Source organism: Crocodylus porosus, unplaced genomic scaffold, assembly GCF_001723895.1.
Source record: "Crocodylus porosus isolate Cpor-Errol unplaced genomic scaffold, CroPor_comp1, whole genome shotgun sequence".
NCBI lineage: Eukaryota > Metazoa > Chordata > Crocodylia > Crocodylidae > Crocodylus > Crocodylus porosus.
The window spans coordinates 26301867-26328288 of record NW_017728909.1 but is presented as its reverse complement, the minus strand read 5'-3'; the positions used below and the strand labels follow the sequence as shown (position 1 = coordinate 26328288).

Genomic DNA, 26422 nt, shown 5'->3' with positions numbered 1-26422 from the left:
AGCACTCTTTCCTGCTTATGCAGGGGGTCGGACTCGATGATCTGTTGAGGTCCCTTCCAACCCTAGCATCTATGAATCTATGAACTTCAAGTTGGAGTTTGAAAGAAATATGGAGTAGTATGATAGGGCAGGATGTTCTTGGGTCAGTAATCAGTGCATCTAATATGTAGATTTAGATGTTTGTAGTCCCTATGTTAGGGGTATGTATGTGGGAGGTATGCTATACCTATAGGGACCAGGAAGGATTTTTTTTTCAGGACTTCATTGGCTTCCAGGGCTTTTTTCTCCTTCCTCATAAACTTTGGATATTTGCCACTGTTTTAACTGGATTGCAGTGGTACTCTTGCTGATGCATCCCTGAGAAGCTTTTAAGGGTATCTGTTGTGGGAGTGGGGGAAGGGGAGGGTTCAGGGTCAAACCAATCATCAAATTTTAGGGGCAGGAGTTTTACTTCTGGTCTAAAGTGGCAAAGAGATTTGCCTTCTATTGTAGTTTAGGGCAGGGGTATCAAACATATGGCCTGCAGAGCCCTGTTATCCAACACCCGGGGCTGCTGCTGGGTTTGAATTGACCCAGACTGGCCTACGTAGCACTTCTTCCAGCTGCTCAGGGAATCACATTGCACACTACGCCTACTCCAGGGCATCCAGGATGCATGCCACACATAACTCGTGCTTCAGCTGAACTGGGACCAATACTATGTGTGGCATCTCTAGGCACCAAACACAACATGAGTCCTGGACTGGTTGGACCAGGGCCATGTGTGACACAATCCTATTGCAGCCAGTCTGGGATCTACACTTCACATTCCAGCCTCTCCAGGATCTGGGACACACTATGTGCAGTTCAGATCCCAGAGCAGCTAGAGCTGGCACCATGGGCACTGGGGGGGGGGAAGGGTCATGTCTGTGGGTCAGTTGGCTCAATCTGGTATGCATATTGGTCCCAGGTCACTCATCTGGCCTGTGAGGCCTGATGAGTTTGAAAACCCCCTCGTTTAGAATATAGTCCTGAGATAATATGAGCATATATTAAACAATGGTTGTCCAAGATGTGACCTATGGGCCAGATCCAGCACATGAGGTTGCCCATAGGGTTCCCCATGGTTCCAGAAATTTGGCAGCGTGGCAGCATTAATTTCTGAGGCTGAAGGAGCCGTTAATTGCCACTGCTAATCCTGCTGCCAAATTTCCCTTTGACCCACATCCAGAGCACAGCGAAATATCATCTGGCTTAGAGGGCTACAGTGGTGGGGGAGTGGAAATTTGGTGGTGGCAGGAAAGGCAGCTGCCACAACTCTGGGAACTGCTGCAGTTAACACTGCCAACAAATTCCAACCCCACGGACCAGATGTTGCATCTTCATATCCAGCCTGTGGACTGGCCCTGTGCCACTCATCCAGATGAGCTGGGCACCACTACATTAACCTAATAACTTCTCTGCCAGGCACTCTTGTTCCCCTTTTCTTACCTGTGGCACATTTTATGGTGAGGTTTTTTTTGGTTTTATTTTCCTAAGGCGCTTTATGGCTGCAGTGTGTCAAAGGTTGTAATGGACAACTTTTGGAATTCTTGGGAACAGTGATTCTCAACTCTTTTAGACTCAAGTCAGCTTTTGCTAGACTCAGGACACCCATCAGAAAATTAGTTTTCACTCATTTTTCTGACTAAAGAAAAATAATAGAACAATTCTTTTGTTTCAGAGAATTCCAAAACACCACAGTAGGTCAGAATGCTTTTAACACCGTGGATTCCTAATTGAAACTTCTGTTTGTTTGGCTGTCCATTACTCTTCAGACCTATTCCTACATTTAATCCAAGAAAATAAAATAGTTGGCTAGTGTTATTAAAAGAATAACGTCCAACACATGGCCACGTATCACCTTCACCAGCATATTTATATACTATACCTACATTTGGTTCTGTCCTTTTTGTTTCTCTTGTTTGCTTTTAAATTTATAAGCTGTTTCAGTAAGAGATCATGCCTTTTACGTTTAGAAAATGTTTAGCACATTTTGGGTATTAGGAGACAGATATGTATGAAATATAATTATGCAGACCGCATTAATAATATAATTTTTGTTTTCTACAGTCTAAAGGAAAAAGGCTGCAGTTGCAATCTTTGTCCTCCTTAAAATCTAATCTGTTAAAACAACACCAAAACCAAAAATCTGCCCTTTCCACCATTCCAAAATTCTTGCAAGAAGAAACTGTAGAATGGGTTGAAAAAACAGCAGAATTACAGGTATTTCACGGCATTTCTTCATGTGATATATTTGATTTTAGGATTTCTTGAATGTGAAAAATCTAAGACTACTGATATTAAAATACGCTTTGATTTGTAGAACAAAAAAAAGTTTATTAAGTGATCTACTGAGACCCTCAGCAATTTTCAAGTGTTCCATGAAAAAAATAGTTTGAGAACCACTGCTTTAGAGCAGTGGATATTGAGCGCAAGCAGAGGTGGAGTATGGCTCCAGTGCAATGGTATTCCTCATTTTACTTAGAAACCATTCAGGTGCATATCTGGTGGATCTAGCTTGTATATGCAGGGTCAAGCCAACTGTCAAATCTGGGGTCAGTGACAAGGACCACAGGGAAGTTTTTCCTTTCTCCCTATACAGGTATAGTTGTTTTCCTGGGGTCATCTGATCATCTATTAACTTAAATAATTTCTTTTTACTGAAGTGGCAGGGGCAGCTCTCTTCCAAATCCAGATTGCAGATCTCAGCAGAGCATTGAGACAACCCTGGGTCCGATTTGGGACTCAAAACTTCCCCCAGTTCGATCTCTGGGTCAGGCTGGGGGTAGCCCCAGGACTGCAGGCTGTCCAGGGTCAGCACCATCAATCAAGTGATTGCATCAGCCCCAGACAGCCACTAGGAAACCTGGGACTGTCAGCGCCTCCTGCTGACAGTCATTGTTAACAACAACCCTGGACTGCCCTGGGTCCTGTTCCAAGTCTCTGGCTGCTGCCAAAAATTGGCTGATTAACCTCTTCCCCCCCGGATTTGCCCTGAACAGCCCCAGTCCGGTTCCAAGACCAAGGTTGTCTCCAGATGATGCTGACAATCAGCTGATTATCAGCATTGGTGGAGCAACCCCAGTCTGGAACACAGCATGTCATACATTTAAGTTAAGGTACTGTACAAACCAGGTACAAAAATGTTCCACATACATATTCCATATAATGTGAAATATCTTTATGGATAGTTTGCTATTTTATGGTGCAATAAATTGCTTTAACATGTGACGTTGTAATATATGGTGTAAGTGACGCATTAATCAGACCATAAATGTAACGGCTCCCAGGAAGCTTTTGTCTCCACTGCTGTTTATTTATGGCTCATTGTAGCAGTTTTTTATAGGGTGCTTGTAGTGGGGTGTGCAAGAGGGATGTGAGGAAATATTTCTGTGCATCTTAGCCCTCAGTGAAAGAGGTCTAATCTTAAGCACTCAACTTGAAAATAAGATTACCCACACAGGAATTTAATTATTCAGGTTTACATTCATACTCTGCCTTACCCAAATTAACTTCCCTGTGTTAGATAAGCCTTTACAATATGGAGGTGTTTCACGTATGAAGCTAAGTTAAACTCCGTCTTACTCTTCACTGTTCTTGTTCAGGAAAAAAGTTGCATCAGACTTTTTTTTCCCCCTTCTGTGATGTAGGATCATGAAGAAGAATCTGATGAGGATGAACATTTTCAAAATAGCTCTTCTGCTTTCTGGAGCCCAGATTCGCTTTTTGATCAAGGCCAGTTAGAGTTTGCATCAATGTTTGACACTACACATGCAGAGGATGATACCAAAGAAAAAGATGATTGGTCTGTGGAACTGAACTCTATCCAAAAAAACCTCCTTGCAGCCTGGGAGACGGGGATTTCAAAAAACGTACAAGAAAAAGATGTGCTTTTGAATTACACAATAAGCTGCATTACTTACTTTTTCAGTATTATCCAGTATATAAAAAGTCCTTCATTAAACCACAAGCCATTTTTAAACAAGTCTGCAGATGATAATCTCTGGATACATTGTGTCTTAAAACATTTTCAGCAGTTTTTAAGTATCCTGTTTTGGGGCGTTGGAGATGAACAGACTATTAGATATGTAGTGAAACTCACATCACAAACTATAAAAGTAATGCTTGTTCAGCAAAAAGATCAGTTGTTCTCCAAAAATCTTTTGGGGTCCTTCTGCTTGTTGAAGATGGTCACTCGCACTCTAAATGGCATATGCACTCCAGAGTATGAGGTGATTTCTACAACCTCTGTCAACAGTAACGTCAAACTTGACTCTCTGATTGTACCTATTTTTCAAGTTCTTAATGAGAATGTCACTCAGAAATTTCACTCACAAACTTCCTTGCTTAAGAGACCTCCTTATGTCTCAAGCCTTGACGAAAAGCCAGAAAACAGGTATCAGTGTTTTCATGAAAAATAAAAATTGATTTAATTATCACTTGACTGGTCAGCTCTATACAGCTGGAATGAATCAGGAAGCACTTTTATCACACAGGCAGGATGCTCCTGTAAACTGCTTTATATTCCTGAAAAGAAGCATATTGTACTGAGACCTTTCTCACTTTAAAGAAGTTCCATGCTGTTAGGTGTTACACATGTTACAATGTTATGTTTTAAGTTATTTGGCAAATGTACTGTTAAGTTTATAGTAAATTCAACTTAAAAAAAACAGTTGTTTGCCTGACGGTGCATGAGTTAGGGTGTGTTTTCTGAATACTAAGATTAAAAACTACAAAATGTTAATAGCACAGCGATCAGCTTGATGGCCAAAGGCAAGTGATTGAGTAAAATTAGTCTGTCCCTAAGAAATCCAAGACAATAGGTTTTTAAATTACGATAAGGAGCTCAAAATCAAATTATGGTAAAAAACATTGAAGTAAGGTAGCATTTTTCTTGTTTTTTACTGAGCTTGTTTTTTAAACTGCAGATTAACTGTACTGTGGCGATTGTTATATAAGCACGTGCTTTGGTATCAGGCTCAGCTGAACAGAAAAATGTATAGGAATGGCAAGCCATTAACTGAGGTGAAGATTCCACATGAAGAATCTGTTGTTGCATCACTTTTAAGTCATATCCAGGCAACCCTACAGTCTTCAGGAGTGACCTTGGAGCAAAACTTGAAGCTTAATTCTGTGATTGGTTAGTACATTGCAAAGAACTGCAAATAACTGATGATGTATGAGTAACTAAATTTCAGAAGGTTTGTAACCAGTAAATAACTTGGTCTGTAATGTATTTGCTTGGATGGTTTTAGTGGGCAATCTGTTGAAAAGTCACAGTTAAATATCTTTTTTATATATAATTTAGTGGCATATATTTAGGGCTTTATCCAAAGCCTGTTGTTAAACTCAACAGAAACATTTGATTAACTTCTGTTTATCATGCCCTAAGGCTGAAAACCTGAAGCCAGAAATTTGAATTCTGACAGCAGAGACCACAATCTTGTCTCTTCTGAGGGGGACATGCACCATTGTGTGCATCTCTGACATTTACAACCTGTTTAGTTCGCCAGAATGCTTAAAACCCCATTCATCTTTTTTCTAAAGTAGGTTTTACTGATTTGATGTCATAGGCAAAAATGTTCCATCCTGTAACTGTGAGATATGCTGGTTGTTATTCTGGCTTCCATCCACAATTCTAAAGGTACTTGCATGTAATTATGTGTATTAAGGCTTGAACTTCATGTAGAAAAAAAAAATTAACTTCCCAGATTTAAAACTGTCTTCACAGAGACTGCAGGGTCAGGCCCACAGTTGCAAAACTAATAGCATTTTTAACATGATATGAAAGTTGAAAATATACCAGGAAGCACATCTTACCACAAATAAACTACAAAAGGAAGTTCTAATTACAGTGTGTGAGGGACTATGGGATTTATTGTAATATTTCTGTGTGAACTGTGTTCAAGTTGTTATAATGTTCCATGGCTCGGTTTACTTAAATGCTAGCATGCCAGGAAAGAAGGGTTAATACTGAGTTAATGTGAGGAGAGCAGGAAAGAAGGGCCAAGTGCCAGAGTTGCCTGTATGGAACATGTGGGATGAAAACCAGGACCTATATAGCTTTACTGTTCCCGGAGGCTGGGGTGGGGAAGATGTGCACACCCGTGAGAGGGAAATTTGAACTAAGGGTTGTCATTTTCTTGCAAGAGAATCTGGGTTCAGAAACTAGCCTGGGAGCTTTGGAGAGAGACTGGAATGGAACAGCAGAGTGTCTTTGGAGGTGCTTTGGGCTGTGCAAACTAGAGCTGAAACAAAGTAAATGCTCCAACCCTTTTTGGGTGGTGGGCAGAAAACATGGCTTTTGCCCCAGTTAATGCCTTTAACTGAAGAAGGTGGCTGCTGGAACTTGGAACTTTGTGTTGTACCCAGTCTTCCCAACAAGAAGTAAATCCCCTCTCAAAGCAGAACTGAATGCTAGCTTCTTGAGTCAGGGCCACAGAGTACCAGTTAAGGTGAGAGAGTGAAAGGCTAAGGGCTTAGAATGGGAAGGAGCCTGGTCTTCCCCCTTGCTCTAAAACAGTGATTCTCTAGCAGGGTGCCAGGGCACGCTGAGGTGACCCAAGATCTTGTAAAGGCTGCAGCAAGGTGTGAGGAAATAAGCAGGTATGAGGAGTCATCCATTCCTAACCATTGCCCTGCTGCTCCCAGTGCCCAACTCCTCTGCAAGGAGGCAAGCACTGTCATAAAATATTTTTTGGAAGTCAGGTCCTGCTCAATTAGCAAAAGTTATGGAGGGGTTCCTCAAGTCTAAAGAGATTGAGAATCACTGCTCTAGAAGCTACGACTGGGCTGGCTTTGGGGGTTTTAGAGACCAAACAAAGCCACAGGGATCTTGAGCAAGCATCTCCAGAGGATGCTGTGTGACAGTTAGCATTTCTAAGCCTGCTGTTAATAGAGTAACAAGTGGCATAATGTATAGGAGCCTTGTAGAAGTGATTATAACCCAAGTTTAATTCTTTCTTAATATCAATTGGAGATTTGAGACATTTGCATTTGATAAGAGATTTGAGAAACCTGCCTTTTTGGAGGATCATTTGGAGGATTTTGCTAACATTTCAACAGTTTCTCTGACAAATGCACATCATGATTAAGGCATTTAAGGTAGTGATTTCCATGGCCTATTCAATGCGATTCAGATAGAGATAGATTTCCCTAGGCAAATCCAGGTCAAGGTTCAAACTCACGACTCTGAATTTTGTAACTAAATGGCTTCACTTTATTCCAACACAGTGCCCCTGCTTCTCTACCATGGTTTTTCTAAAAGAAAATATTTAATGATAGGCAAAGATTTGGGCTAACATCTATACAATGAAAAGATGTGAATACATTTCAGTGTTTTGAATACGTTACATATTTTTTTTAAAGGTGAGGAGCAGTTTCTTCTAGGCTCATACAAAGAATCTTTGGACATCTGGAAGAGAGCTCTTCAGGAAGTCAAAGCAAAAGGTAAGGAAGAAGATGGGATAAAGCTCCATTTTTTTCAGGTGTTTGTATGATATTTTGGCAGGGCAAATAATGCTTCTCTACTGTAGTGAAGATGCCGTTAGCATTTTTATACTAGGTATTTATTTTCACAGGATTTGCTCTTTATATCAGAACACGGTTGAACTAAAAATTGGGTCTAGAGGTTTTTTTCAAGTTCACTTTCAAGTAAACTTGTAAAAAAAAACCCATATAAAACACTATTACTACAATTATTAATATGCCAGGTTAAGAGGAAAAGGATTTCTCATCCATGCAGAATGGATGGGATTATGTATTGGAAACTCTTTGGAGATTAAAGGATCCTTCTACAAATCAATATAGCCTTGTAGATCCTTGTGGGCACTTCTACATGTGCTCTAGGGGTTGGAGGCAGAGAGAGGGGGATGCACTTTATTTAGAGTGGTTCTGAGAGCTGCACTAATTAAAGTGCCACCACATCTTGTGTATCAGTGTCCCTGCGCTTAAAAATGGTGGTTGGGGCGCTCAAACTAAAGTTCATTGAATGAGCTTTAGTTCAAGCATCCCCGCCATCATACATGAGACACAGGAAGCTGTTGAAACGTGACAATTGCCACGCTCCAGCAGGCTCAATTAATTGAGTCTCCTCCAACACACTGGAATTCCAGCGTGTCCGAGTACCCTCAGTGTTCATGTATAGGCGCCCAATGTGTCTACATCCTTCTTGTTGCTTTTTGGACAACCTTTCCTGGCTGCATGTCTTGTTTGAGCCATGCTGCCTTTGCATTATCACAGCTGCTTACTAATCCCCTTTTTTGAAAGAAAGAAAAGCTCCTTTGAACATTCCTGAATTGGAATATAGTGGTTTGCAGAATAACTGCTCAGTTCTACTTGTTTTGTAAAATGTGGATCCTTACCTGCATCGTATTCGCACAGAGGAATTTTTAGGGGGAGATTTTTAGCCTTTCAATGTCTGTATTTGTACTTGCTTGCTTCCCTCTACATAGCTAATTGTTACTGCAACTACTTCTTCTTTTCTGTGGCCCTTTCTGTCTACAACTATCCTTCTATGCTTTTGAATATACAGTACTACATATATTTCTTCTTTTTAATTCAGGAGGAATAAGAGCACATTTTCTTCAAACTAGATATTTCCTTGCCATATTATATTGCCACCTATATTGCTATAATTTACGTGAGGCTCAGGGGCTTTGTGATCATCTTGTGGGAGAAATACTAAGGCGATCTCAGCTTTGCATGAGGCAGATGGAAGATTTCTCTGGTATGTTTATTTTATATAAAATATTAGGTCAGTATACTAAAGTATCTTTATATCCATCGGGTAACCTGATATCTAACTCTTACGTCCAGTAGAATTTTAATATCATTATTTCTCTCTGAAGGTTCTGAGAAACTTACATAGACTGTATATGTTTTTTCTTAAGAAGTACAAAAACCCTTCTTCTATCCATTTAAAGGTTTCTGTTGACTTCAGTGGACTTTAAGATTAAGCCTATATTCACCTCTACACATGCAGGTAAAGATGCAATGGGATCTAGTGCACAATTCATATAATTGCACCTCCTGCCATGCCACACATGCCCAGGGGTTTGTGAAACCCCTGGAGTGGGAGAATTTCTGCTATGACAATTTCCCCCTGCTCCAGGGGTGTCAGAAACCCCTGACTTTTGAAGATCGCCATAGGAGCAATCCCACTTCCCCCCCATGCTGGGGTTGCAAGAAACCACCCTCCAAGGCTTGGGGATCACAGCAGGGTGATCCTTCCTGCCCTGAGGTTGCTGGAAACCCCCTGAGGTTAGAGGATCACTGCCAGGGCTTTCCCCATGACCTGAAGCTATGGGAAACCCCTGGGGTCAGGGGATTGCTGCAGCAGTTCTCCGGCCGGGGGGGTTTCCCACACCCTGGAGCCCTAGAAATTACAGCAGCTGTGATCCCCAGGGTCCAGGGGATTCACGCACGCCTGGCCCCTAGGGATTGTGACAGATGTGATCCCCAGGATCCAGGGATTCTTACGCTAGGTATGTTGCACCCATGCGGTTGGGAGCTCTGTCAGCTGATGGGGCTCTCAGCTGCAGGGGAGACGCTGCTATACTATACCTGAAAATTAAAGCCCAGTAGCAACCAGTTATAAAATTAGGACACATATTTGAGGTCTAACTTTATAGCTGGTGGGAGCTTTTTATTGTGTGATAGCTGCATGTGTAGGTGGTCTCCAGGTAATTGTGCAGTAGACTAGTTAATGGCACAACACCTGTAATGTGGAGGGGGCCTGAGTCTCAGGGGATCTCTTTTTTTTCATTTTATATTTAAAAAAGTATATTGTAGCAGAGTTGGTAACAAAGAAATCCTAAGTCCAAATATACCTTTGGAGATATTTGTCTTATGGTATGGATCTGCATTTTGTGGCTAGTTAATTTAGTAAATGGCCGAATTAGAATCTTAGATTTGAATAGCTGAAACCCTGGAAACTTTCAGAATCAAAGCTAAATATACGCTGGATTCAGCCTAAAAGTTGTAGATTGCTGACTTCTGATTGAAACCAATCTCTATATTGTAGTGGTAGGAAACAGTCTTCAAGGGGAATGAATGCTAACTTGAAATTAGTAGTAAGAAGCCTCTTAAGTTTTCCTTTATTAAAGGTTTGGAAAAGCTGTCAGTTTGCTTTTTGAGTACTTTTTTTATGGGCCATAACTTAAATAGTTTTAAGCTTTCAGTTTTATAGTTAATTTTAAAATGTTCTCATTGGATACCTGTCACTTTTTTAGATTTTAAGTATTCTCAGCATGAGCTGTGGATGATACAAGATGTTCATACTGAAGCTGCAATGGCTGTAATTCAATCCATGGCACGATTCATGGCAGCTTACTTCACAAATCAGATACTGTATGTGCTCCCCTCACATAATGTTGGTGTCCTTCCTCCACTTCATATCAAACCAGGTATTCATTTAAAATATATTTAACTAGGTGTAGCTTGCTGTCATGACTTACTTTTACTTGTGTGTCAGTGTTGCCTAACTTTAAAAGGATTGTTCTCTGTGTTAGCCCTGTATTTTTAAATTGTCAGGATTATTGGTATTAAGTACAAGATAACATTATTAATTTTTAGATATCTTGGTGAGGATCAAATATGTCCAGCTGTGATAATTGGTGATAATGTTTTCATTTTTAAATATCAGCTTTCAAGTACCTAAAATGTACAGTACAGAGTATTTTCAGGTCACTGTATAATCAATGTTCATTTGTTTTGTCATGATAATTCCAGTGTCCTGTGGAGAGTCAGTAGAGAGTTAGTCATCTGAAATTGAGGTTATTTGAACCTTGGTGATGCAAGATATGGGCTTCTCCTCAATCATATGAAATCAATTTTTTTATACTCCATGCTAAAACTTTGGTTCACTTTGATTCTTATCCAAATAGCCACTACCTGCTCAAGATTAACTTCAGCTTATATCTAGCTGCATTCTCCTTAACTTTATAATGCTCTTTGAATTTTGAAATGCTTTATAATTATCCACGTGCCCACAAAGATTATTGTAAATATTTTTGTGCCATGGGAGGTGCTAAATTGGAGTAACTTGCTCAAGAGGTGAAACAGATGTAGGCTTTACAATAAGGCACTGATTTAAATATTCTTAGTTCTCTAAGACCCATGTGTTTATCAAGAGTGTCTTAAACTGGTATTCCATAACGAGGGCTGGGTTAAATTTTGATAGAGGGTCAAATGAATACCCCTGCAAAGTATGGGTCAGTTCACACCTACTGTTTGTGTTCACCTTCTTAGGAAAATTCTGAGTAATCTGAAAATATCCCACAGAGGGAAATGTAGCACATAACACTTCTTCAATCCCCCTGTGCTATAGAGGGTTGTGGAGCCCTCTTCTCACTGCCTTCTTCTCACTACACTAGCTCCAGTGTGGTGTATGAAGTTTGGAGCCTTAGGCTCCTCTCCACTCCCACATGCTCCTCCAAAGGGGAGCTTAGAATGGTTTTGATACTATTTTCTTTCCTGAACCTTGTCCTCTTAACCTTGCTTGGGAGTGTGGAACAGCAAGGAAGAGAGCAGAACTGGTAACTGTGACAGTGAAGCTGTTTCCAGGAAGCTTCCTTGTGTCTCCTGGTCACTTGCTTCTTTATTAGAATTACCTCTTCAGAAAAAAATAGAAGATGTCAGGAGAATATGGATGGATTCATCTCCCAAACACTTTGTTCTAGAGTTCAGGTTGAATGTCTGTTTTCTGTATATTTCATATCTACTTCTGATCAGCTTTAATTCTGTGTAATTTAAGTTTTTGGACAGTGAAATGAACTCATAAAAGAGAGATCTAAGAAGCAACCTGTTTACAGTCTGTTAGACAGGGAAAAGAACATTAGTAGAGTTGCTGTGAAATTTTTCACCAGTTGAGGATCTAATCTATAGTACTGTTCTTTAAAAACCTATGTGCCACTTTATTTTTGTAATAAAAAAATCAGTTGTACCACAAAACTGAATGAACAAATTTCACACTGTAAATTTTGGATTTATCTTCGCTAAGATGCTAGTTGTATTACTATTAATGGTTTCCCATTATTAAACCATATCTTTATTTTATAGACAAACTTCCTCGAGTTGTTCCATTGCAGCACAGTTTGGTCACCAAAGCTGTTAGAGACCAGAATCTATCTTCTGTATGGACAGCTGAATATGCTCTTGAATTGCTCTTTGTTGGTGGACTGATTCCAGAGGCTGTGTGGTTAACACACAAACTTGGAGACTGGAAAATGGCTGTTTCAATCAGTATAGCTTATAATCTCTACTGCAAAGCCAGTGATAACTTCTCAAGGTAAATTATGCTTGTTCGAATAAAGAGTCTCAGGATTGCTTGGTTATCATACATATTTTATTTATTATAATACGCTTACTTAGCAAGTAAGCCAGTTCCTCTCCCCTAAAGTTCATATCTTCAGTTTTGATATGAGCATTTTAACCAATATGCCTTAGAACGGGGACTGGCAACCTATTGCTGGTGGTCTGGTCCAGCCTGTAAAGAGTTTGGATCTGACCCATGGCAGCTGGGGGGAATCAATGGCAGTAGAGGTACTGGAGAATTCCTGTCTTTCGTTCCCCCTTTTTTTTTTTTCTCCTCTTTCTTGTACTTATTGTACCATCAGATTTGTCTCTCTGCACAGTTGTTGGTACCACAGAGTTACATGGCCTTATTACAACAGTAAGCAGATTGCAGGGCCCAGAGGAGAGAGAGCTGGGAGAGTGGGAAGTTGGTGGCTCCTGGCAGTGGTTGGGACACAAGCACTGGCCTGCCATTCATAAATGTTGCCAGCACCTGCCTTGCATCAGATTAATAATTGTATTTGTGGATTTATTTTCTTTAGAACAGGATAGAGAGAATGTCCTTGGCTTCTCCACATATTTTACTCTGTCTTTTAATTAATAGGTTGGTTGTTTGTTTTTATTTTAGGTCAGAGAAAACAGAACTACATCTGCCATTAAACATGTCTCCAACACAGACTTTTCAGGAAAAGCTACAGTCATTTTTGGGACAGCCAGTCAATTTTGAAACATTAAGTGGAGGAAGTGCTAAATACAAACAGTTTACAGGTACATAAAAACTTAGTGTTGTGTTATTTACTAAGTCAGACTTGAAAGCTGAAATAGCTTGCAACTATCCAACTGATCCAGTAAAAGATCTCATAAAACTTGGTTTGACTTCAAGAATATTTTATTCACCAGTGTACCCAATTAGAGCATCATAAAGATAAGGTACACTGAAAGACATGTGGATATGTGGAAAGCATGATTGCACTGTATTAAGACAAGTTACAGACCATGAAGTACCTACCTACAATATGGAACTTTATAGACTTCCAGAAGAGTCTCCCCTAGGCAGATTGGTCTATCCTTGTTTGTATGTTCCAGGAAGTCTCACTGTACAGAAACAATCTACTTGTTCTGTTTTAGGTTTTGAAGTCCACATTTCATGTTCCTTTCAGCATTTGGGTATCAAGTTGTTCTTTGTCTTAGACATATCCTGAACATTGGACAATTCACTCTTATATTACCATTTCCAGGAAATTATTTTAAATACAGTTGTTTCTTATCTGAGGATGGAGTTCAGAATATTAACGGAGCTGTTCTTCTCAGTAGATATTCCAAAACAAACAAAATATTTACTTTCTTTCTTCTGTCCCACACACCGAAAGTACAAAAGATAATTGTATTCTAAATTTAAAAAATGTTGGAATTTAAAACTGAACAAGTGGCCTTCCCTCACTATCTTTTTCCATTGTGTCATGTGCATGCAGGTATGACCTAAGGTAACTGGGACATGGTTGGTCTAATTTTATCCAAGTTAACAAAGACGATTTATGAGTCACGGGTCCCTGCCGTACATTCAGATTGGATAGAAACCAGCTATAGAGTTGTTACGCATTTTCAAGCATTTATTTTGTAGCTGGGTGGCTTTTTTATAGCTGGATAATCATTTTTATGGCATAATTACTTTGCACTTGGGGTTGGTCCTTGCATGTGTGGCAGGTCTAAATTTTATTTTGCAATTCACCAGTTAATTGCATTATAAGTGTAACATGCATTGAGTGCCTAGCAGATAGTGAAGAACCCATTGGTAGCACAGATTTGTCACTGTTGTTACAAAGGAGCTGAAGAAGGATAAAGAACCTGAGAGAAAACTGGGTGATGTACATATCGTAAGTATCCATTGGTCATGTGAATTAGATGTTCTGCTACTTTCATCATGATTAATAACAAAACTGGTCAGACTGGTGGGAAAAATACATTAAAAACAGCAAACAGGAACTCAGTTTCCCTTCATCCTCACAAAAACTGCCATTCTTGCATCTGGACCTGTCATGCACATCTTGCAATATGGAATATCCTTACTTTTTTGGTGGAAGTAAATGCCAGAATCTTGTCCCAAACAAATACTTAGCTGAAAAGATGTGGCAAAGAACCAGAATAAATTGTTAAACACTAGGAGCAGTTTTTCAACTTTAAAATTTTATTTTAAAACAAGCAGGAGTATGAGTTATACATTCTGAAGACCAGTTTAGAATATGGTTATGCCGCTTATTAATTTCAGAAAGAAAGCTTACAATATTTGGTATTTTATAGATCCCATCGAAGAGGAAGATGCAAATGTACTTTTCAGTTCAGTGCAAGAAATACTGAAAGCAGCTGTTATGGCAGATGCAGACATTCTTTCAGAGACTTTCCAACTTTTGATGGACTCTGCCAAGGACCTCAGCAAAAAGATGTGTGGTTTAGTGCCTCATGGGCTATACCTTCCTGCACCACCATTATATTGTCCCCAGCCAGCTTCCCTCAGTGAAGTAAGCATAGTTGGTATGGATGATATAGAGGTGGTAGTTTGAATGTGTTTAAAAGGGGTAGTGATATCTTTTGTTCCAGTGCATTCTAATTTGTTTTTTGTTAAAAGATCTTTATTCATATTCTGATGAGGTAACTTAGTAGCAAGAACTCATTTTGAAAGTCTCCATTCATTTTCAACTAGTGTGTGGGGAAATGTCTAGTTTTAAGAGGAAGAAGAGATTCTTAAGAGCAGAGATTCCACATATACCTTGTTCCCTTCAATCTTTGTACCCCTCCTAATCCTTGGCTTTTAGGTTATGTACTTGGACTTTGCATTTTTCAGGAAGACTGCAATGACCCACTTTTAAAAATGGAGAGACATTATCGTCAAAAGATGTCAGGAGTTCTTCAGAGAATTCTTTTGCTCTTCGGGGCTGCTTGTTGTTCCTACCCTGCGGCACAGTGGTATATTGTACAGCTGAAACGGGCAAGAAAAATAATGCAGAAGGTAGAAAAAAAAAATCTGTTTTAAATGCAACTCTCATCTTTTGTAAAAATTACTAAGGAACCAAGCTTATAGGGAAAGGGCACAGTCTCAACCACTTGAAGCTCTAGTCTCATATGGTTGATGTCTCTTTCTCTTGTGGTTTGCACTTTTAAAGAAGCCAAAGCCAACATGGTAGGATATTGATGGCTTTGCCCTCACAGTTTTTTATACAGCCTCATTTTATTCTTTTTATTTGTGCATGATAAAATATCCTTCCTGTGGCATGATTTGCCACAGCAATGCCTCCATCCAAGAGAAGCAAAGAAGCCCCACCCTAATTGGAGACCTGACAACTAAAGTGCCCATATACATTACTGATCTGTGGACACTTACTCTGCCTGATGAAGGGTAACTGTACCCAAAAGCTTGCAAAGAATTTTTCCAACTATTCGAGTTGGTCTAATAAAAGACATCCGATTTACCCAAAGAACCTTGTCTACCTATAAATCACAGCTCTTATGACCGGATGGGGAGGAAAAAAAGATCATTGTCCCAGTCCACTTATGGCTATATATAAAAACCTGCTTGTAAATCAGCAGCCTCTGAGCACAAAGCTTGGGCATAATAAGACTTTTGATCTCTACTACGTACATTTTTCTTGACTTAAGACTGGGCTTTAAAATAGATTCCAGGAAAGAATTGAAGCTTTTCTTAGCTGTTTATAAAATAGTAAGTTAAAGGGGACAGGCAGGCTGTCCTGACATGCAACTTTTCTGTTGAATTAAATGGGCTTTATCGTGTGCAGGTGAATTGGAGATTAGAATTTTTAACTTTGTAAGCAAATTTGAATATAATAAGTTAATTTATGAATTGCCAGAAACTCAAATGTTCTACTTCTTTTTCTTTTTATACTTACAGATTCGAATAAAAGGCTCTCTTACTTCATTAAGTCCATTTCCTGAGACTCTGCTTCATTATTCTAAATACCGTTCAGTATTCTTTAAACCCACGTCTTCTGGAGACCATCAGTTTGATGAGATTTCCTGTAAAACAATAGGTTTGTACATAATAAAATCTGAGTAAGTTATCCTGTGTTATATTTTGCAGTCATAAGTTGCAAGTACTGTATAGAGAAGCTCTAGCCTTTTTCAAGCCAAAAAAAAAAAAAAGTCATACTACATCATTGTTTGTGGAGTCCTATGTTGTAAATCTTGATTTCATCATTTTGAAAATTATACAGTCTCCATCTACCCCTTCATCTTTTGTCTTCATCTACCCTATCAGGATGATTGGCCTCTCTAATTCCCTCCATGATTGATTTGCAGCTCTGTGTCTAAGATACTAATTAGTGCTATTTGAAAAATGAGGCATTAGTCATTTTCCTCTTAATTATTGTTATCTATGGAGGAACAGTTTTGATTAACAAGTTGTTCTCTAGGAGTTTGGCTAAAAAAAGCATTTTTCTTTTTTTGTTTGAATGAAACCTTTCTCATAATTCTGTGTTTTGGGGTCTTTTGGAGGTTGCTTCCGAGAATTGTGTGCTTTGTGTTGGATGCTTCATGTTCGTGAAAAGTTATCTGATAGCTGCAGACGGTACCAAACCGCCAGAGAGAGTATAGATAATCAAGAGGTAAGTATAGTGACAGCACTGTAGAGGCATGTCATTACGGTACACATTTATTAGGTCTCTGGAATTTTCTTGTTCATGACTTCTTGCAAGAACCCTTTCACACAATAAGAACAAAATGATGTCTGTCTCGTGAGATCTCTCTCAGTAATATGCAATTATATATGTCACTAAAGAATAATGATGTCCATTCACTGTACATCTTTAAAAATATTACAAATGATATTTCTCTTAGGGCTGTATTTTATATTTAATTTGGATAATGAGAGAGAGATCATCATAAATACAGGCATACCTTGGAGATATTGCGGGTTCGGTTCCAGACCACCGCAATAAAGCAAATATCACAATAAAGCAAGTCACACGAATTTTTTGGTTTCCCAGTGCATATAAAAGTTATGTTTACACTATACTGTAGTCTATTAAGTGTGCAATAGGATTATGTCTAAAAAAAACAATGTACATACCTTAATTAAAAAATACTTTCTTGCTAAAAAATGCTAACCATCGTCTGAGCCTTCAGTGAGTTGTAATCTTTTTGCTGGTGGAGGGTCACTTGAACACTTAGAGGCCATTGTAGGGTTATTGATTGGCCTAATTTCAATATTGTTGTGTCTCAGGGAATAAAGAGGCCCGAGGAGAGGGAGAGAGACGGGGGAACGGCCGGTCGGTGGAGCAGTCAGAACACACACAACATTTATCGATTAAGTTCGCTGTCTTATATGGGTGCGGTTCGTGGCGCCCCAAAACAATTACAATAGTAACATCAATGATCACAGATCACCATAACAAATATAATAATAATGAAAAAGTTTGAAATATTGTGAGAATTACCAAAATGTGACACAGACACGAAGCGAGCAAATGCTGTTGGAAAAATGGCACTGATAGACTTGCTCGATGCAGGGTTGCCACAAACCTTCAATTTGTAAAAAACGCAATATCTGCGAAGCGCAATAAAACGAAGCGCAGTAAAACGAGGTATGCCTGTATAGCAGTTCTGCAGTTTTTGGGGCTAATCATAATACTTACACTATTTTTATTTTCTGTATTTAATGAGAACATTGACTATATGCAGTTTGTAACAACAACCACTCTGTTGTACTGGTAGTCCATCACGTCAATCTTATACCTAAAATAAGTATAGGTTGGGTCTCTAGTGCTGCAAGAAAGTAGAAAAGAAAAGAAAAAACCAGGCTGAGTTTAGAGCAAGTTTCATATCATCCAATAGCATCATGGCTCAAGGAGGAGGAAAGAAGACAGAAACTTCGCAGCATATTGCACGTTGTGTGTCTTCTGTAGCAGTTTTGAGGTTGATTTTTGTCCTGTCTACACTATCAGTTAACTAATTTTCAGAAATGCAGGGTTCGGACTTGAAGATCTACAAGGTCCCTTCTGACCCTACTTCTATGATTCTATGAACCCTGATGCACCCCTGTCAGCAGTGGGTCATTTTCTCATATTACAAATAAGATCAAAATCTTTTCACAAGAAAACAAAGGTTAAAAATTAAAAAAAAATGAAAATTCTATATGAAATACTAATGGAACCCAAGTGACTCTGCCTTATGCAGTGAGAGTGAAATATGAGTGGTTGTTTCAAAACAAAGCTGATCTATCTCAAAAGTAATTACATACTGTTTATGGTTTTTCTACTCTGAAAGATAGAATTCATAATGATACAGGACATTTCGCCATAGTATTTTTATTTTGGCAGCACACATAGTTAATACCCTCTTGTATTCTGTAAACTCATATTCAGGTCATCACCTGCAGCACCAGTACTGCACCCTAGTCAGTAATTTTCCATTTTGTGTCTATGTCTCTGTGTGTATTGGTTCCTCCTAAAGTCATGAACAGGAATTAGATTTGTGTAGAAAGAAGGCTTTTTTCCTGGCGCACAAAAGAGAGCATACAGCCATTCAAGAGATTCTTGTGACAGAGAAGTGGCTGTTCTTAGAAATCATAGAGCAATAATAGAAATCAGAGAGGAGTAAGGCTGGAAGGGACTTCCAGATATCATCTAGTCCTCCTGCCTGAGGCTGAATCATCCCTGTCCAAAATATCTTATACAAGTCCATAATCTAACTGCTTAGTAAAAGTATTGTCAACACTGATCCAACACAAGACAACACCCTAACGTGCCACACACAAAGCAGGGGGACGATGGCAGCCAGCATCCTGCTTCTGTAAAAGGTTATGCTCAAAAGATCCCAGGCAGAGAGCCACATTCCCTCTGCTACAAAAAAAAGGCAAAACCCCCTACAGTTCCTACTCATCTGACAATGAAGTAACTCCTTCCTAACTCTAAATCTGGCAATCAGTTTTGACCCAGAGCAGAGGGACAAGATCCTCTGGTCAGGATCCTCTGGGTTTAAGTCCCAACAGGAACACTGGCATAGCCCATCCTAAATCTGCAGCCGTGGCTGTCGCCAGCATTTAGTGCCTCTGGGGAAGTTTTACAGACAAAGAAAACACACCTGACACACACAGTTGAAAAAGGGGGCAAGAGTCCCTCCCAGCCCCATGCAGCCACAAGAAGTTGGATCAGGTACCTGTGAGGAAGATCCTCCTCCCAATATAACTTGAATGGCTGTATGCTTCTCTCAGGTATGGAGTATACCCAATAACACAAGGTACTTTTCTCTCCCTGCCTCCCTTCAAAGGAAAGGGAGTGGGGGAGAGTACCAGCTCCCTGATAACCCACCCAAGGGTAAGTTGTCGGGAGCCCTGTGGAGACGCTTCCCCTGTCCTACCAATCCATTGATTAGCAGGCCAGGCAGAGGCACCCTCTTGTAGCAGGTACTCTCTAGGAGTCATAGGAGGGTTTCTGCTATGAGACAAGAGTCCCCACCTTACCAACACTTTTTTTTTTATTGGGGCTGGAGTCCTCCCAGAACCCCAGGAGAATGCCCCTACCCCAATTCCCAGCCCCACAGGTTGTAAGTGTTGCCCCTGTTGCCCAGCTGAGTGGCAGTTTCAGAGCCCACAGAGCTAGGAACTGAGATGGGGAAGCTATCTCCACCCCCAGTTCCCATCCCCCCAGGCTTTTAATGCACTCCACTGCCCAGCTGAGAGGTGCAAGCAGCAATTTAAAAATCTGTAAGGCTGAGATCTAAGGCCGGGGAAACTGTCCCTACTCTGGTTACCAGCCCTGTGAGCTTTAAATGCTGCATGTGCTACCCAGGAGATTTAAAAAGTGATTAAAAACCTATGGGACTGCTTATTGATAGCCTGCCCCTGTTAAGCAGTAAGTGCATGGTGGCCAAGAGAGCAGTTCTCTGGTGTCCCCCGAGTGATGAGCTTGCCTGTGTAGCTTTCCAGCCAGGGATTTGAAGCACATGTATGTTCCAGCTTCTGGGCTGTTTCTCTACCAATAAGAATTTCAGAGACATTTTTCAATCAAAATAATCAAAAATACAAATATAAAATGGGTGACACCTGTCTGGATGGCAGTACTACAGAGAATGATGTGGGAGTCTTGTTAGGTCACAGACTCAGTATGTCTGCAGTGTGATGGAGCTGCTCAAAAGGTGAATGCTGTTTTGGGAAGAATCAATAGAAGCATAGATTCAAGACATGGGAGATGGTAGTGCCATTCTACTCAGCATTAGAGTATTGTGTGCCGTTTTGGCCTCCACAATTTAAAGAGTACATGGAGAAGTTCGAGGGTCTGGAGACAGGTGACAAAAATGATAAAGGGGTTAGAAAGCAAATCCTCTGAGGAGAGGTGGAAGTAGCAAGGCATGTTCAGTTTTTGGAAAAGGTGCTCAAGAGGACATAATAGTAGTTTTCAAATGCCTGAGGAGCTTCCATAAAAAGGAAAACACTTTTCTTTCTTGCTGTAGAGAGCAGGATGCAAACCAGTGGCTTGAAAGTACAGAAAAGTAGGTTTAGTTTTGTATCAGGAAACACTTCTTCACTGTTAGAACAGCGAGGCACTGGAATAGGTTGCCTAGGGAAGCTGTAGAATCTCTGGGTCCGTGTCTTCTACTCTGGGTATTTCCCATGCTTCTGGATTTTACTGGTTGCCACATGAGGCTGGGAGGAAATTTTTTCTTCTTCTTGCTGCTACATATAGCAGGGTTGGTTGGTTAGTTGTTTTTAAGCCTTCCTCAGAGGCATTCTGTGTTGGCTACAGCCAAGAGTGGAGATTTTTGACTGGGGTGTAGGATTGCTGGAATTTAAAGTCAGAGGTTCCTGGCTAGTGGGTCTTGCCCCTCCACTCAGGGTCAGACCAATTACCATATTTAGGATCAGGAAGGAATTTTACTCAATGGCCAGGTTGGTACGGACTGTAGGGGTTTTTGTTTTTCTCTATAATGAGGGGTGTGGCCCTCTTCCTTGGACCTCTTGAGCATCTCATTAGCAAACTTTGCAGCTGCCATGGACCCCCTGCTTTACCTGTAGCAGATGTTGTGTTCTGTGTTGTGTCAGGTTCACTGTGTACTTTTGCTAAGAAGTTAGATAATGGATTTAGTTTGGGATAAGTTGGGATAAACCTCCTCAGGCGGGGGGTTGCACTGTATGATCAGTTCCTTCCGATCATGGCCGGATCTAGGATTTTGAAAAGAGGGGTGCAGATGGTGTGGTACCTCATTGAATAAAACACAACACACGTTTTACTCTACTTAAAGAGAAACCAGATGCTTTACTAATGTGCTAGGGGCCTACCACTATATTACCTGGTTTAAGATCAAAGAAAAATATAACTGTTGGAAAGTGCACTCATTTGTTAGATTATATATAGAGTTAAAACAACACAACAAACTAGACAAAAAATGGTCAGAAGATATTGTGTCAGTAGTTCTGTTGTCATTATAGTGAAATATACAACTCTTATTTGGATTCATAAAACAAAATCTAGACTTCTTGAGGATCTTGATCATGTACTGTCAATCATTTCTACACCTGATTTAATATTACTATGCCTGAGTTAAGGTTTTTAGCTAGAGCTAAAAATAATCTGTACAGCTTTGAAATAAAGACATTACAAGGAATGGCTAAGAGACAGCAAAATTGTAGAAGAAAGGATAGTTTGAATAGTGAAACATCAAGACCATTGGAAAGGAGAGATGGTCGTTACCACTTTTGGAGTGAAGAGAGATTAGCTGGAATCAGGGAGATGATAGCGAGTCATCAAGCCAACTAATTCTTAGCACTGCCTGAATAGAAATGCTGCTGTGCTTCCTAGGCAGTTGGTTTTAAAGTTTGGGTGGAATAGGAATGTTGGGTGGAACATCTGCACCACTGCATCCCCCCTGAATCTGCCCCTGCTTCCAGCCCTATTTCTCTACGGTTTTGTTTACAGTAAACCCTATATAAAGCATTAAACTCATGAAAACTGACAATAGGTAGAATCTAGCTGGAATCTTTCACTTGTTTCAGTTGATTTTTATTTAATAATTTCTTTTTAGGATTGTAAGAAGACTGAATATGATGCCTGCATAGTTGAGCACTGTCTCAGTGCAGTGGAGTGGGCTTATCGAATGCTTCCTTTCTCTAGATTTATGAATGTTGAAGAATTAGTTCAAGATATAATTTTGAGTCTTGTTGGAGAATTGCCACCCATCAGAAAGGTAAAAGAAATTAAAATGTAAAAAAAATCTTATCACAAGGTTTTAGTTTCATTCAAATATTAGTTTTTAGCACTCAATAATGTAAATTCTGTTGGGAGTCTTACTATCACTTACTTCCCCAATGGCTAGTTAAGTGAGCCTTTAACTTTTATTTTGTATAGGTGGCAGAAGTTTTGGTGAAAGCATTTCCTAATCCTGAAAATATAAGAGTTCCATTAAGGGATAAATATTATGCCCTTCAGCAGCGACTCAGGCACTGTATTGTCAGAGGTAAGGTGCATTATTCTTCAGCAAATATAAAACCAAACTGGCTTTGATGTTTCTTAGGAGCAGTAGTTGTATATAGCATTTATATTTCTATCCTTCAGATCAAGTATTAAACAGTTCTTTGTCCAGGTGGAAATTTGACATGTCTGGGGGAACTTGAGGAGTGTTAAACAAGAAGAGAAATGAAAATATTTACCCTTTTTTTGACTATCATCTGCTTGGCATAATCAGTTAATTGGTTGTATTTGCCCCTCAGTTTTCATGCGTACAATTTAGCATTCTATTTTGAAACTTTAGATACTTGATTTTGAACAATAATTACAGGATTTGTTTCAGATACTTGAAATAAACAGGGAAACTGAATGATGGACCATTACAACTATAGAGGAAATACTGGAAGTGGTTTGAGTACAGGAGTAATATTTTTAGTGTAAGCAAATCTAGAGGGAGGGATTTCTTCTATCTTTCCTATCTGGTAATCATAGTTGTCACTTATAACAGTATTAGATACATTTTCTCACATAAGTATAACTTTGAAGTGCATTGTGTTTGTTTAATAAGGAAATAAATAGTGATTAAAATTAAATGTATATTTTTCTAAATGGCTAGAACTTACCAGTGATAATAAAGTAAAGAAGATTCGAGAGAATTCCTTGATAACTAGATTCCCAAGTACTAAAAAATTCATCTTTATTCTTCTGAATTTGTGAAGTTCATCATGTAAAATACATCCTATTTCCTTGTAATTGTGGATTGCATGTGAAAAATATGTATTCTGCATTTTAAAAATACCATCTCTTTTTCTTTCTTTCATTTAGGTCCCAAAAATGAGGAAATGATGTCTGTTGTTATTGAGGTTACCCATAAAGTGAGGCTGAAAGCATTGAAACGTGTAATAAGAAATATAGGCCCCCCTGAAATGAGTATCTGGGAGCCGTCAGAAGAGGAGACTCCAGATGATGAGGCACACTGCTATGATAGACTCTCATTAGGGACCAGTCTAAGCAGAAGTACACTTACAGATTTTGGATATCCTCTTGTACACAGTGATGCTGAAACAGCAGATACTCTCTCTGAGGTTTTACTTATAGAAAAAGCAAGAGATCAGGTGCCTTCACTGGAGAGGTAAAAAGAAAGTAATAAATTCCAACATTCAATACAACAAAAAAAAAAAAAATCTACTGTAAGATTATTTCTTACCCGATATTACATCTTCCTCAGCTATTTAGTACGCAGAACTTTACTCAGGCTTATTTAACATATGTCTCTCTCTTGTATTTTTAATGTATTTATTGCATAGTCATAAAAGTAGGCTGAGGGAAGGAGATTTCAAGAGAGACGGAAATCCTACTGGCAGAGGGAGACAAGGGACAAGGGCAAGAAATTCTGGAAGGGAACTTTTTTAAATTTAAACTAGTTCAGAGTATTTATCAAACTGTACCTTTTTAACCTAGACCTCTTCATTCTTGTTTCTTACCTGCTCAAAAACACAGTTTTGTGTAATAATGAGATTAGGCTGTTAAATAATCCATCTAAATTTAAAATGGAGTGGTTTATGTATTTAAACAGACCGCTTTAGCAGCAGCTACTGTGACTGGTAGCTGGAAATATGGGGTGTATTCTGGGCCTGTTAGTCCATCACCTGTTCATTCATTAAATCCACCAGAGGCTTCACTAGGGTACTTAGCCCTCATCATCTTCTATGACCTTTGCTTCTCTTAAGTATGCTACCTAAGAGAGAGCAGATTCAGTTAAATTTAAACCTATATTCTTTCCCTGAGATCTCTGCCTTCTAGGGTATGTCTAATTTTATATAACAGAAGGAAAGAAAAGAAGAATAGCTGCATGAATTGAATTTTTCATTTAATAATTTATTTCAAAGCAGGATTTGTTTCAGAGTTAGCTATATTTCTCCTTGTTTCTTTTGCTACGTTGCAGGGACACAGAGACTCGCAAAGGAGGAAAAGATGATAAAATAAAAGATCTTAATATAAAAACAAAACATAAAGAAAAAGTACACAGTAATGTCTTTCGGAATCAGTATAATGTGCCTGTGGTAGGTGTGTGGGAATTTGAACGTGATGATGAAGAGTACATTAATTTCTTAGAACTCTTTCTGAGTTATATGCTTGAAAGAGACTTGATAAATTGCCCTGATCCTGGGATTCCTTTTCTGACCAGCTTTTCTGGACTCCTTCGGGAACATGAACTAAACTCTCTCCTTTTTGATGTACATACAACATTGAAACGTCGAATGGAGAAAACTACAAGCCAAAATGTGTTTAGAACAGGTTGCTGCTATACTGTTGTTCCTGCATCCTGTGATTCCAAACCGACTTCTGTTTGTAATAAAAAGCAAAAACATTTGGAAAGACAAATGTCTTTTTCAGTTTTACAGCCAACAGAGCCTTCTTTGTATGACTCTGTGAATGGAATAAATAAATATACAGGAAAGAAGGGATTATTTGGTTTAAGTTATCCATCAGTTTATAGAGTGCAAGATGATAAACAAGAGTTAACTGTTCCACCTGTAACCCAAACCTTATCAGACCACGCTTGCTCTTTTCTGCATACTCCAGCAACTTGTAAATATGTCTACGAAATAATCCACCAGGATATTATACCAAGAGAAGAACTTGCTCTAGACCTGAAGAATAAGTTCAGCAATATTGCAAGATTGCTTGAATGGATGATCAGATGGTCTGACAAGAGGCTACTATGCGATTCCAACAGAATTGAGTCGTTTCAGGAGAGCTACCCAATGATGCATGTGAAAACATCAGCAGCTGCCATACTTACATCACTGTGGCTCTTGGAACAACCGTACTATGATGGATTGCGAACAAGGACCTCAAGCTTTAAGGTAAGAAACAGAATGGAGTAGGTGTCAGACAGAGGATGGATTTTTAATTACATTTACTCAAAATTTAGATAACTGAATTCCATATCTCAGATTTTGTATATTTATAGGTACTCTTTGTCTATCCCTTGATATAAGGAGGAAGTCTGCTGAGGGGGAGGGAAATTATTGGTGAGTTTAAGATGGCTGAAGAGTCTAATCCATGCTCTACAAGTTTTTCCACAGATATGACAGGTAGTATGTTGGGGTGGGGACAGCTGCTGGCCACGATGCTGTGTGCTTTCCTTCCTCTGCTGCCATTTCTCGGCTTCCTGAGCAAGATTGTTCTCCTTGAAGTTAACTGTAGCTTGTTGTCTGGTGCAGCGCCATGGAGACCTGTTACTAGCCGCACTTCCCAGTTTGTAGGGTTGATGCCACCCTTCTTAAGGTATGCTTTCAGGGTCTCCTTGTAGTGCTTCTTCTGTCCCGTGTGGGTCCTCTTACCATGACTTCTGGAACTGGGGTTGAGAGAGGAGGACTTGTTTTGGGAGACAAATGTCAGCCATCCGCGTATGGTGGCCCTCCCAGCAGAGCTGATGTCTCATTGCTTCAATGCTGGTTATGTTAGCTGCAGAAAGGATGTACAGGCATACCTCGGAGATATTGCGGGTTCAGTTCCAGACCACCGCAATAAAGCGAATACCGCAATAAAGCAAGTCACTTGAATTTTTTGGTTTCCCAGTGCATATAAAAGTTATGTTTACACTATACTGTAGTCTATTAAGTGTGCAATAGCATTATGTCTAAAAAAAA

General features: G+C 39.5%; 1 protein-coding gene across 5 annotated transcripts in view; it reads left to right on the top strand.

The window, feature by feature from the left end:
- The window catches only part of CUNH5orf42 (chromosome unknown C5orf42 homolog), a 102754-nt gene that overhangs the window by 17205 nt on the left and 59127 nt on the right, over positions 1 to 26422 (top strand). For all 5 annotated transcript variants that reach the window (XM_019531977.1, XM_019531976.1, XM_019531975.1 and 2 more), the window contains exons 10-25: positions 2092 to 2244; positions 3672 to 4417; positions 4950 to 5161; positions 7390 to 7470; positions 8585 to 8749; positions 10254 to 10427; positions 12082 to 12310; positions 12944 to 13083; positions 14614 to 14831; positions 15155 to 15319; positions 16217 to 16355; positions 16819 to 16928; positions 22342 to 22503; positions 22665 to 22773; positions 23589 to 23895; positions 24709 to 25633. In XM_019531977.1, coding sequence (XP_019387522.1) covers positions 2092 to 2244; positions 3672 to 4417; positions 4950 to 5161; positions 7390 to 7470; positions 8585 to 8749; positions 10254 to 10427; positions 12082 to 12310; positions 12944 to 13083; positions 14614 to 14831; positions 15155 to 15319; positions 16217 to 16355; positions 16819 to 16928; positions 22342 to 22503; positions 22665 to 22773; positions 23589 to 23895; positions 24709 to 25633 — 4035 coding nt within the window. The remainder of the gene's footprint in view (positions 1 to 2091; positions 2245 to 3671; positions 4418 to 4949; positions 5162 to 7389; positions 7471 to 8584; positions 8750 to 10253; positions 10428 to 12081; positions 12311 to 12943; positions 13084 to 14613; positions 14832 to 15154; positions 15320 to 16216; positions 16356 to 16818; positions 16929 to 22341; positions 22504 to 22664; positions 22774 to 23588; positions 23896 to 24708; positions 25634 to 26422) is intronic.